This window comes from Cicer arietinum, chromosome 1, assembly GCF_000331145.2.
Source record: "Cicer arietinum cultivar CDC Frontier isolate Library 1 chromosome 1, Cicar.CDCFrontier_v2.0, whole genome shotgun sequence".
NCBI lineage: Eukaryota > Viridiplantae > Streptophyta > Magnoliopsida > Fabales > Fabaceae > Cicer > Cicer arietinum.
This window is the reverse complement of record NC_021160.2, coordinates 22,586,064-22,598,047: the sequence shown is the minus strand read 5'-3', so window position 1 is coordinate 22,598,047 and position 11,984 is coordinate 22,586,064. Positions and strand designations below refer to the sequence as shown.

Sequence of the window (11,984 nt, the reverse complement as noted above, 5' to 3'; positions counted from 1 at the left end):
TTTAAGAAATCGATTTGGAAATCGATTGGCCTTAAGTCAGGAACTCAGCAAAACTGACAAAATCGATTTGGAAATCGATTGGCATTAAGTCAGTGGCTCAGCTATTCTGTCAATCGATTGCCCAATCGATTGAATTAATCCCAGAATTCAAATTTCACTAAAAACCTTCAGGAAATCGATTTGGAAAATCGATTGGCTAGTAGAAATTCTTATTTTGAGTTAGATAACAGATTGCTCAATTGATTTATCAATGTCTTGGTTAGTTATGTATTACTTGATGGATTGAGAACTTTATTTTGATTTCATTTTAAATTGGCAAGCATTAAATGAACTTTACGCATATGGAAAATCCTTTTAAGGTGCATGCTAAGTTGAAAGGTTATTTTGTGCATTTAAAAACTTAAATGTTATGTGTTAATCGTTAATTTCGGTTGGTGACCCTTTACAACTATTGTGGAAATCTGGGCTTTGCCCTCAGATGAGAGTCAGGACGATCCTACCGGTTCGTACCCTACGGATGGGAATGTAGATGGGAATGCTTGACTGGAGCTATGTTAGGAGGATCTCACGGGGCGCGTGGAGATCACTCAGGGTGTATAGCTATAGTTTTTTTGAAGAATGATCAGATTAGGATGACATAGAGGGAACATATGTTTTTTGGATTACGTTATTTTGAAATGGAAAACTGTACCTTTACTAATATTGTCAGTATGACATGTTATTTTCGATGGGTTACATGTACCACTTTTTGATGTGTAAATACTTTGGATTCATATTTTGAGAAACTTTTCCGCTGCTTGTAAATTATAATGACTCAATTATTTATCCAAAGGTATTTCCTTATTTGTTTTCTCTGTTTTATTTTAATTTCTTTTAAAAAAAAATACACCCTCGCTTTGAAAATCGGGGTGTTACACAGGATAGGAACAAGTTGATGGGACTTGGCTGTACGGCAAGTACAAAGGAACTCTATTGGTAGCAGTTGCACAGGATAGGAACTCTATTGCTTATGCTATTGTGGAATGTGAGACAAAAGAAGGTTGGAGTTTCTTTTTGAGAAATTTGAAAAAATTTGTCATTCCACAGGCCAACATTTGTTTGATTTCCGATAGACATGAATCTATTAAGAGTGCTTATAATAATCCGAATAATGGGTGGCAAGGTCCTCTGTCAAAGCATATGTTCTGCGTCCGACATATTTCACAAAATTTTACAAGGGAATTTAAAGACAATGCTTTGAAGAAAAAAGTTATTTCTATGGGTAATAGTTTCATTCTTAATTTTTATAATTAGTGTAATTTTTAATAATTTTATTCTTAATTTATATAATTGTCTACTGTTTTAATATAGGTTACTCGATCAACGAGCCTACATATCGATACTACCGTAGAGAAATCGGCATGCTAAATCCGGATGCTTTGAAATGGTTAGACAACATACCTCGACAAGATTGGATTCAAGCATTCGATGGAGGTAGTTGTTGGGGTCAGATGACAACCAACCTTGTGGAGTCAATCAACGCAGTATTAAAAGGCCCGCGCAACCTTCCCATCACTGCTTTGGTGCAATCAACTTATTTTAAAACAGAGACACTATTTCCAACCATGGGAAAACGACACGCATCAATTTTAGCTTCTGGTCAGGTATACACAAAAACTTGCATAGATTTTATGAAATTGGAAATAAGTAAATCCAATAGTCATAGGGTAGATAGTTTTGATCGGAGCAACCATACTTTCATGGTGCACGAGACAGTGGTTCCAAGAGAAGGGCGACCAATTGGTCATTTCAGTGTAAACCTTTCTAACAAGTGGTGCGATTGTGGAATATATCAAGCTAAACATATGCCTTGTTCACATGTCATAGCAGCATGCTCTAGCATAAAGTATAATTATTGGAGCCTTATACCTGATGTGTATAAAGTGGAATCGGTATTAAAAGTCTATGATGAAGTGTTCCAACCCATACCAAACCAAGGATATTGGCCACAATATGAAGGTGTTAAGGTGTGTCACAATCCACTAATGCGGAGAGTCGCGAAAGGTCGTCCAAAGAGCAAACGCATTAGAACAGAAATGGACAGTAAAGAAAGAGAACCAAGAAAATGCGGGTTATGTCGGGTCTCTAGTTGTAAGACCCATAATTTTAAAGAAGGCCCGCGCAACCTTCCCATCACTGCTTTGGTGCAATCAACTTATTTTAAAACAGAGACACTATTTCCAACCATGGGAAAACGACACGCATCAATTTTAGCTTCTGGTCAGGTATACACAAAAACTTGCATAGATTTTATGAAATTGGAAATAAGTAAATCCAATAGTCATAGGGTGGATAGTTTTGATCGGAGCAACCATACTTTCATGGTGCATGAGACAGTGGTTCCAAGAGGAGACAGTGGGTCCAAGAGAAGGGCGACCAATTGGTCATTTTAGTGTAAACCTTTCTAACAAGTGGTGCGATTGTGGAATATATCAAGCTAAACATATGTTTTGTTCACATGTCATAGCAGCATGCTCTAGCATAAAATATAATTATTGGAGCCTTATACCTGATGTGTATAAAGTGGAAACGGTATTAAAAGTCTATGATGAAGTGTTCCAACCCATACCAAACCAAGGATATTGGCCACAATATGAAGGTGTTAAGGTGTGTCACAATCCACTAATGCGGAGAGTCACGAAAGGTCGTCCAAAGATCAAACGCATTAGAACAGAAATGGACAATACAGAAAGAGTACCAAGAAAATGCGGGTTATGTCGGGTCTCTGGTCATACTAGAAAACATTGTCCAAACGCTGCTGGCACATCTACTCAAATTTGATTGATGTATTTTTATTATTAATTTAATGTATTTCACTTTATTTTCATGTTATCAATAAAAATTTCTTTTCATTTACTTGTTATTATTATTTAATTTTTAATATCATTTAGTTTATTTATTTTTTTTGAAATTTATAATATATATATATATATATATATATATATTTAATCATTTTAAGTATAATAATTATTTATTATAATAATAACAATAATTAAAATATAACATTTATTAATAGTATTATTATTTTTTAAATAATTAAATTAATAATTTAATGTATTTCGTTTTATTTTCATGTTATCAATATAAATTTCTTTTCATTTAATTGTTATCATTATTTAATTTTTATTATCATTTAATTTATTTATTTATTTTAATTTTAATATAATATATATATATATTTTATTTAATCACTTTAATTATAATAATTTTTAATTATACGTATAATAATTATTTATTATAATAATAATAATAATAATAATGATAATAATAATAATAATTAAAATATAAATTTTATTTATAATTTATTATTGTACTTTATTTTAATTTAATATTAGTATTTTATTTTTTAAATAATTAAATTAATAATTCTAATAATAAACTATTTTTAAAATATAACAAAAAAAAAAGACAATGCAGTAGGAGGTTGCTTCTCTGGGAAACGACCTCCTATTAACATAAATTTCCTCTTCAGGAGGTCGCTTCCCCAGGGAACGACATTCTATTGGAACAGAAAAGTAAGACATTCAGAGAATTTTGTTTTAGAGTGTGGCATTTCAAGAATAAAAAAATAATATTTAAATAAAATAGTCTGATTAATAATCTAAACATGTATACGTCTGACAAAAATATCTCTCTATCATTAAAAGAATTTTGAAAAAAAAAAAAAAAAAACACTGTATAGTGAATAGGTTAAAGTTAAGCAACTAAAAAAAAGTTTAACAAACCAAGAAGGGAAATTAATCCAAATTGAAAAAGAAAAAAAAATAAAAAAATTTAACAAGTAAGCAAGTGCATGATGGACCATACTCAATCTCATAAAAATCTCTAAAATCCATTTACAACCAATCAAATTTAAAACACATCCACACGTGTCATGTGACAAAGCTAGAACCATAGTATAACATCATCCCAATTTCATCCACCACCCTCAACATCACCACCGACACCACCACCATGTTTCCAGCTGCTAGAACCATAGCTTTACACTCATCATCCCTATGCACAGTCTCTTCTTCTGACAAACCATCATTCTCTTCTTCTAATCCAAAATCAAACACCCATTTATCTTCAAAACCCAAAAGTCTCCTTCAAAACCATCCACTTTACACACCAACACATGAAAAAATCTCACTTCAATTCAAAGAGAAAATCCTCTGTCTTGAAGTAATGGGTGTTGATGCAAGTAAAGCACTTTCTCAAAACCCTCAACTTCACTCAGCTACCTTAGAATCCATTCATTCCATTATCTCCTTTCTTCTCTCTAAAGGCATTCAACATAAAGACTTACCAAGAATCTTTGGCATGTGTCCAAAGATTCTGACTTCTGACATAAAAAATGATCTTGAACCTGTTTTTGATTTTCTCATGCAGGATCTTAAAGTCCCTGATCATAGCTTTAGAAAAGTGATTAAAAAGTGTCATAACTCATATTTTAATTCCTTTGTACTGACTCTTTAAGTGACATAACTAATGTTATATGTTGTTAATGTAAATCTTGTTGAATTAGTTGATGATACATATATATATGGCAAGCAAGGAAAGATGAAATGTAATTTATGAAGAACAAGTTTTAAGTAATTCCATATTTTTCAATGGAACTTAGAATTTCATCATCATGGTTATAGCTTTTAGAAAAAGCAGAATGGAAATTCAATAAATTGTTAGGAGATAACAGATCAATAAAAAGGAAAACATTAAATATCAAATTATGTAGGTGCAGAAGTTTCCTTATTTTCCTTTCTATCAATATTATAGGTAAAATAAGAGTAGAGATTTAAATGGAGGTAGCATCTGGACCAAGGCCTGCTTCAGAGCAGTAACTGATATTAGATTCCTGGTATATTTCAACATTTTATTTAATCATATTTAAGAAAAGGCCTGCAACCACAATTTGAGCCGTGGTATCAAAGTTTGTGATGTCTATATGACTATAACTAAGGCTATATCAGTCATAATTTAATTGCAATTCTCCGTAATCTCAAGGATATCGACGCAACTGTGACTGCAATTTTAAGCCTTGATTTTAAATGAAAATGAGATATAAATGAAATAGTAGGGTTCCATTAGAATAACAGAGAAACAGATTTGTTGGTTCCATGTCATCATATACAAGTCAAATACAAGCAACGAAATAACTTTCTGTTAAATACTTCAAAAATGATACATACAAAAGCATAAATAACTTATGATACACATAAATAAAATAGTAGAAAATCCATCAGACAACTATTTGTACAAAGGAGATACTGTTTTCAAAACTAATGTATTTAACATGTCCTTGCTTCTTAGAAATGAACACTTCCATCAATCTGAGTGCCTGATGTTAGTTCCCAAGCTTTCAGCCAAAACTCCGCATTTAAGAGTGATTTGCTGCTTAAAAGGAAACATCTTCAGAAATAAATGTAGTCCATGCATCCTGTTACAGAATAAAAAATGTGAACTTAACTTTCATTTTTATCCTATTTTTTTTAACATAACAGAACTATTTCATTTCTTGACCAATCAAATGAGCAATACAACTGGAAACATAATAAATAAAAAATTGAGGTAGCGTTATGAATAAAAACAAACCCCTCAAAACCCTCTCCTCCCAAAAATCTTCATTCCTCCCCTCCAAACTCCCAAACAAAGCCTTAGTGAACACAATTATAACATTATGTAAAAAGAAGATATCATCCCCCTACAATTTTGTAGAATTGCGCCAAATTCAAAGTAGTCTACATGAAGATGATTGAAATTGTCAAGTACTGCCTTAGAATCGAATAATCTATATCACTTTGAAACTTAGTCTTGTCAAAATCTATCTATTAACAATTTATAAAAGTTGAAGCGCGGGCCATACAGCTGCCACATCAGCTTCTATATTTCTGCCACATTATTAAACTTTCAAAATCTTTGGTTTAACAGAGAGATTCTCTTAATCTCTCTTTTTACATCACTCAATCCTATTGACTGATACCCCCCTCTTCTATCTTCATTTGTTGACCGCCATTTTTACCAAAAAAACTTTCTATCTTCTCTTCATCCCTTTTTATTTGTTACTCAACCCTATTAATTGACACCCGCTATCGACAACCTTTTCAGTACTATCAACCAATATAACCATATATTTAATACCGATACACAAACAGGAACAAGCCACCCAAAATTAAGAGCACCAACACCATCAAAACAATTTCATTTCTCTATTTGTGTAAAGCATACATATATATCCTATTTTTATGAGAATGCATAGGTATATATCTAATATGTATATTTTACAAACCTGAAGAATGGAGAAAGCCTTCTCTGCTATGTACTTCTGTAAGAGTTTTGCTCCTCTTTGCTGCAGTTTATCAGGGTGGAGGCATAATCTTGCTTTCTGATAGGCCTTCTTGACTTTTGAGCTTTCTATTATGCTCATATAAGGAACAGCAGACCAGCCACTCTCCGGCCACAGAATCTGTCAACGAAAAACATCTAACCATGTCAATTCTTTTGTTATCTGCATACATCAAAGTGGTATAAAATTATAAAACATTGATAAATTGTTGAGGATAGGAAATCAAGAAGAAAAAAAAGCATTACCTGATGAAGTGTTGAAAGCAGTAGCCTGATGTCAGTTTCTTTGCCAAATGACGACAATCTTATATCTCTGTCCCACTTCTCTGTTTCTGTCTGTACCTTCTGCAGAAGCACAAATTCTTTACTATCTTGTCAGATGACCATACTCATGCATGTATGAATAAACCTCTCTTTTACCATTTCTTTCATTGAACAAGTGTTTTTATAAACATGTGAAGTGATTATTCTGAAATGGAAGTGTTGTCATCAAACATTTCACATAAACAATAAAAAAAATCGGGCAGTATGATTGTAAGGATCATGTCAATCCAACATGCACATGCTTATTACCAACATACACAAGTGAGAACATATCTACTAAAAATGGAAACAGACATTTTTATAATTAGTATTGAGAACATATCTACTAAAATTGGAAACAGAAAAAACAAACTAAATGCATCTTATTCAATTTATGCACTTATGGTAACCCAATATAATGTACCTTTGGAGATTCAACCATTCCAATTTCATCATCATGGTATTCACTTGCACAAGGCCTTCCTGCATAGAGGATCCGAGGTAAATATAAAGTGTCTACCTTGATATGTTTCAAAAGATATATAGTGCATTAAATTTATATGAGACATTTTTCTATTTGTGTGGTCAAGAGAATCACCTTCCACCTCAGCAGTTTCCTCATTGCCATCATTTCTCAAGCATGTTTCTTCATTAGTTCTTGATTGAAACATCTCTTTGGCCCACGCAATCGCTTCATCGATGGCTTCGGTTTCACAATTTTCCTCTCTAAGGTTGGAGTTGACCTCTATAACACAGGAGCTCATAACTTCATCCTCATCCTCATCATATTCATCCTGATCTATAACTAGTTCCGGAAGCACGTGATAGTGAACCGATGATTTTGGCTCAGGTTCTTGACAAACTCCAGAGACAGCAGAAAATGGGGGACTGAATTCCCAATCATCTGTAGATACTTTGATGCTTTGATATGAGTTGGATTCAACACTAATTGTTTCGGGGGATGGGACTCTTCTTGAGTACCCATTATCATGACAATGGAAATCAAATGATTGACCGTTACAGGGAAAAAGTGGCTTCCGTTGTTTAATTGGCTGTTCCTCATGCATCAAAGTGGATGAGTTCCATCTATATGGGACATTGATTGGCCTGTAACAAACATTCAAGAAACCTTAGAATTCCCATACCTATTCAAAGTTGGATTTGGCTTTAGTAAGCTGAGTAGAGATAAGTTATATTACTAGTAAAAATATGGTATTTTTAAATAAAAATAATTGACATAGCGAAATTATAGCTCATATTTCAATTACTAATCTCAAAATAATTCAAGATTCAAGTCTTAAAACAAATGACAAAAGATAAGTAGCTGGCTTTATAAAATTGACAAAAACAAACTGGTTGGCTACACTACATAGGAGCTTTAAAAGTCCAGTATGATACAGACCGAATTCAGACATGCTTTAAAAGTCCCTTTTGAATACTGAGAGCATGAATTCTTAATTCTGTTACATCCCAAAGTGTGCTGCGTACCACAGGGGAGGCACAGAAACAACATACATGAACTCTCAACCTAGTTTCCATTTTTGTATGGCATACAAGTCCCATGAAAAGGATGCACGAGAAAATATGCAAATATGAATGTTTCATTTCAACGTAACCACAACAAACAAAAACTGAGTACAGAAAGAGCTCTTGGCAGTTCATATATGTCAATAGACAATAAGTACTTCAAAACATTGTATATCCTGTTAATATCCTTTCTAAGTCATCATGTTAAAACCATTGGTAGAAAAACACAACTGAAGATTTGGGCAGCAGGTATACGACACAATTTTGATTTTCAAGTTAAAATATTGAGGCACCAACAAATGCACCTTTTTATTAAAGGGCTTTCAAAATAATAACAGCATGCTATTATACAATTATACCAATATTAAGAACCTGATCATAAAGCAAAACAGTAAGAAGTAATAATAATTGTTGAAGAATCGAGAGAAATTAGATTTTATTCTCTTTTATTTTATATTATTATGTTTATTTTTATTCTGTCATTATTACTCAGTTTTACTATTGTAATTTCTTTTCCTGTATAAACAGCTTAGGGCTGTAATAATAAAATATGAAAGTATTTTGTCTTTTACTTTCTTCAATAATAATGATGAGAATGGTAATATTGGTGCAACGAGCCTATCAAAATGATATTTAAAACAGTAATAAATAATTAAGGGGGGAAAAATCACTTCATTGGCAAAGCTATATAAGTGGTTTAACCTCAAATTTTAATAATTGCAGGCCAAAACTGATTCAAAAGTTAAAATTCCTCTCAAACAACCACTGATCAAGGCCGAGTACGAGTAGAAATCCCTTCTTCTATCATCTTCTCTCTCAATTTAGAGGCTTTATCAAGATCACCAATTTTGCAGTAGCCACTGATTAGTATATTATAGGTGACAGCATTAGGAACTAAACCCTTTTGATGAAGTTTATGGAAAAGTTTTTGTGCTCGATCAATATTTCCTAATTTGCACAAACCATTTATTAATGCGTTGTATGTAGTAATATTTGGAACAAGACCTCTCTCCAGCATTTCATCCCTTAACTTGAAAGCTTCATCCACATTTCCAGAAGCTAAACAGGCATGAATTAATGTACAATATGTGAAATTATCTGAAAGAAAACCTCTGGACATCAAAACTGACAGAACGCGTCTGGCTTCATCAACCTTTCCAGACTTGGAAAGTCCAGCTATAACTATGTTGTACACAATGTTATTTGGAAGAGAATTACACATAGCACTTTTATCAAGCGAATCAGCGATTTTCTGAGCTTCTAGACTTATATCGTTTTTTACAGACTTACCAGAACATTTATGAACTGTAAGAATATCGAAGTCAACCATCTTTTCAAGGATCACAGTTGCTTCATTGATTCTACCATCTCGATAAAGGCTGCTAACAATTTTGCTACAGACCACCAAATTGGGGGTGAACCCTCTTTTGATCATCTCGAAATATATATTAAAAGCTTTGTCCAGCTTTTGTTCATCGCACAAACCAGAAACAAGGGTTCCATAGGTAACAACATTTGGTGATAATCCTCTTGTTTGCATCTCAACAAGGAGATGAGCAACACCATTTGATTTCCTAACCTTAAAAAGACCATTAATAATGGAATTGTACATTTCAATCGAAGGCGATATTGCCTGTCTTTCCATCACAGCTTTAATTTTAAAAGCTTCCACAACATTTCCATTTTTACAATATCCATCACTCAATGTCCTATACGTTATTTCATCCGGCAACAATCCAAGTTCAATCATTCTTTTAAAAACAGCCTCTGCTTCGATGACTTTCCCAGTCTTACACAATCCATTGATCATTGTATTGAACGCAACTGCGCTCTTTGTAAAACCTCGGCCTAAAATTTCTTTCCAAAGCCTCATAGCCCTGTCAGAATCTCCCATCCTGAAAAAGCAATCAAGCATAGTACAATAGCTGACCTCATTCGGAGCTACGCCCCTATCCACCATCAAATGCCAAAGGCGCAAAGCATCGTCATAGGAACCAGCATGAATTGATCCCTTCAGAACAGTATTATATGTCACAACCGATGGAGTAATCTCTTCCCCTAACATCTCCTCACAAAGCATAAAAGCCTTCTTCATTTTCCCTTCTCTGCAGTATCCATCTAATAGTGTATTATAGCTATAACAATCCGGCCTTAATCCCCAATCCACCATCCCTCTAAACACTTGCTCAGCTTCACAAACCTTACCATGCTTACAATATCCATTAACCAACATGTTACAAATAACCATATTCATCTTCAATCCAACCCTCAACATCTCATCTCGAATCCTAACAGCATCATCCATTCTCCCCATTTGACAATAACCATCCACCAGTACACCATAAACACGTTCATCAACGACCAACAACTGATCCTCCTCCACTTCCCGGAGCAACTTCTCCGCCTCATCCATCGTCTGCCGCTTACAGTAACCCTTCATCAACATCGTGCAAGTAACCACATTCCGCGAAACCCCTCTTTCAGACATCAAACTCAACACCCTCTCAGCTCCTACCACATCCCCTCGACTAACATACCCATTAATCAAACCATTGTAAGTAACAACATTAGGGTCTAACCCCTCTTTCACCATCTTCTCCAAACCTTCCATCGCCTTATCCACTCTTCCAACCCGACAATGTGCATTCACAACAATGCTAAACATATAAACATCAGGAACAATCCCAATCCTTACAATCTGATCAAACACCATGATAGCAGTATTCGCTTCCCCCTTGTTAACTAACTTGGCCAGCAAGAAACTGCAGGACCTCAAACTAGGCACTCTACCAAGCCTTCCCATTTTGTCAAACACGTAGAGTGCATGTTTAGTCATCCCTTTCTCCACAAAAGCCTTAAGAATCATATCAAAAACTGCAGGGGAAAATCCAAACTCATTGTACACATCAAAGACATGGTTACAAACAGCGAAAGCACGGTAGTTATTGGTGCAATGAAGGTCCACGAGTTGGCAAAGAACGGAGGTTGTTTCGGGAAAAAGGCGAGCGCGGGCGAGGATGTGGAGGAGGAGAGAGTAGGAAAGGGAATGAGGGCGGTAGTGAGAGTGTTGTGTGGCGAGTTGGAAGAAGGAGAGGCAGGCAGAGGGGTGATGACGGAGATGGCGGAGGAGGGAGTCGGTGAGGTGGTCGGAGAATTTGAAGGAGAGATTTTGGATGGATTGAGGACGGTTGAGGATGAGAAGGCGGGAGATTCGGTCGAGGAGTTGTGGTTGTGGGAGGTTTGTTGTTTCTTCTCGAAGCTTCCATTGGAGAGGAAGAGAAGAGTGAAGGAATCTATTATGTGTGGGTGTGAGAATGAGTTTTTTGAGAGAAGAACGAAACATTTGAGAAGCATTACTTGTTTAGTGAGGATGGGAAGGTCGTGTATGTTTCATTGATTTAAGGATTTGTGTGTTTTTTTAATAGCGATTGGTTTTGTTGTTGAAAGGTTGAATAGATTGACAGTTGATCTGATACTGATATGGCTGGAATTGGAAGTTGCTCTTCCTCCACCGTTCTTCACAAGCAGAAAATGGATTGAAACCTTGCTGGTAGGTCCCACAGAGGACTGAGCGGAAAAATGCTGCTAGTAGTTGATTGACTACTAAATTATAATTTTGTTATAATCCTCCTTATAAATCTTTATCCTTTTATTTTCAAAAGATAAAATATTTTTAAAACATTTAAATAAATATATAAAATTATATAAGCTTTTGATTTATTTTAAGTTTAACAGTAACGGAAGTATTATCTATAGTCTTATTCTTTTTATCAAAATTTATTTTTATTTGAGGA

The 11,984-nt window shown here is 34.3% G+C and overlaps 2 protein-coding genes across 3 annotated transcripts in view; one reads left to right on the top strand and one right to left on the bottom strand.

The window, feature by feature from the left end:
- The window catches only part of LOC105852794 (uncharacterized), a 5,212-nt gene extending 2,780 nt beyond the window's left edge, over nucleotides 1–2,432 (top strand). The window contains exons 2-3 of the mRNA XM_073363368.1: nucleotides 1,351–1,782; nucleotides 1,867–2,432. Of these exons, the coding sequence (XP_073219469.1) occupies nucleotides 1,351–1,782; nucleotides 1,867–2,432 (998 nt within the window). The remainder of the gene's footprint in view (nucleotides 1–1,350; nucleotides 1,783–1,866) is intronic.
- Nucleotides 2,433–5,080: 2,648 nt separating this feature from the next.
- LOC101498791 (uncharacterized) lies at nucleotides 5,081–11,781 on the bottom strand. 2 transcript variants are annotated; one of them, XM_073364477.1, is made up of 6 exons: nucleotides 8,893–9,032; nucleotides 7,262–7,770; nucleotides 7,088–7,146; nucleotides 6,607–6,705; nucleotides 6,305–6,481; nucleotides 5,081–5,455 (listed from the first exon to the last, which is right to left on the bottom strand). In XM_073364477.1, the coding sequence occupies exons 2-6, from the start codon at nucleotides 7,728–7,730 to the stop codon at nucleotides 5,414–5,416; spliced, it is 846 nt and encodes a 281-aa protein (XP_073220578.1). In that variant the 5' UTR covers nucleotides 7,731–7,770; nucleotides 8,893–9,032; the 3' UTR covers nucleotides 5,081–5,413. The 2 variants fall into 2 exon arrangements, with proteins under 2 accessions (XP_073220578.1, XP_004488328.1); XM_004488271.4 differs by lacking the exons at nucleotides 5,081–5,455; nucleotides 6,305–6,481; nucleotides 6,607–6,705; nucleotides 7,088–7,146 and having other exon boundaries at nucleotides 7,633–7,770; nucleotides 8,893–11,781.
- Between the last annotated feature and the right edge of the window lie 203 nt (nucleotides 11,782–11,984).

Excerpts from the sequence above, each read along its gene's own strand:
- LOC101498791 (XM_004488271.4), bottom strand. The coding sequence starts at position 11,533 with ATGTTTCGTTCTTCTCTCAAAAAACTCATTCTCACACCCACACATAAT.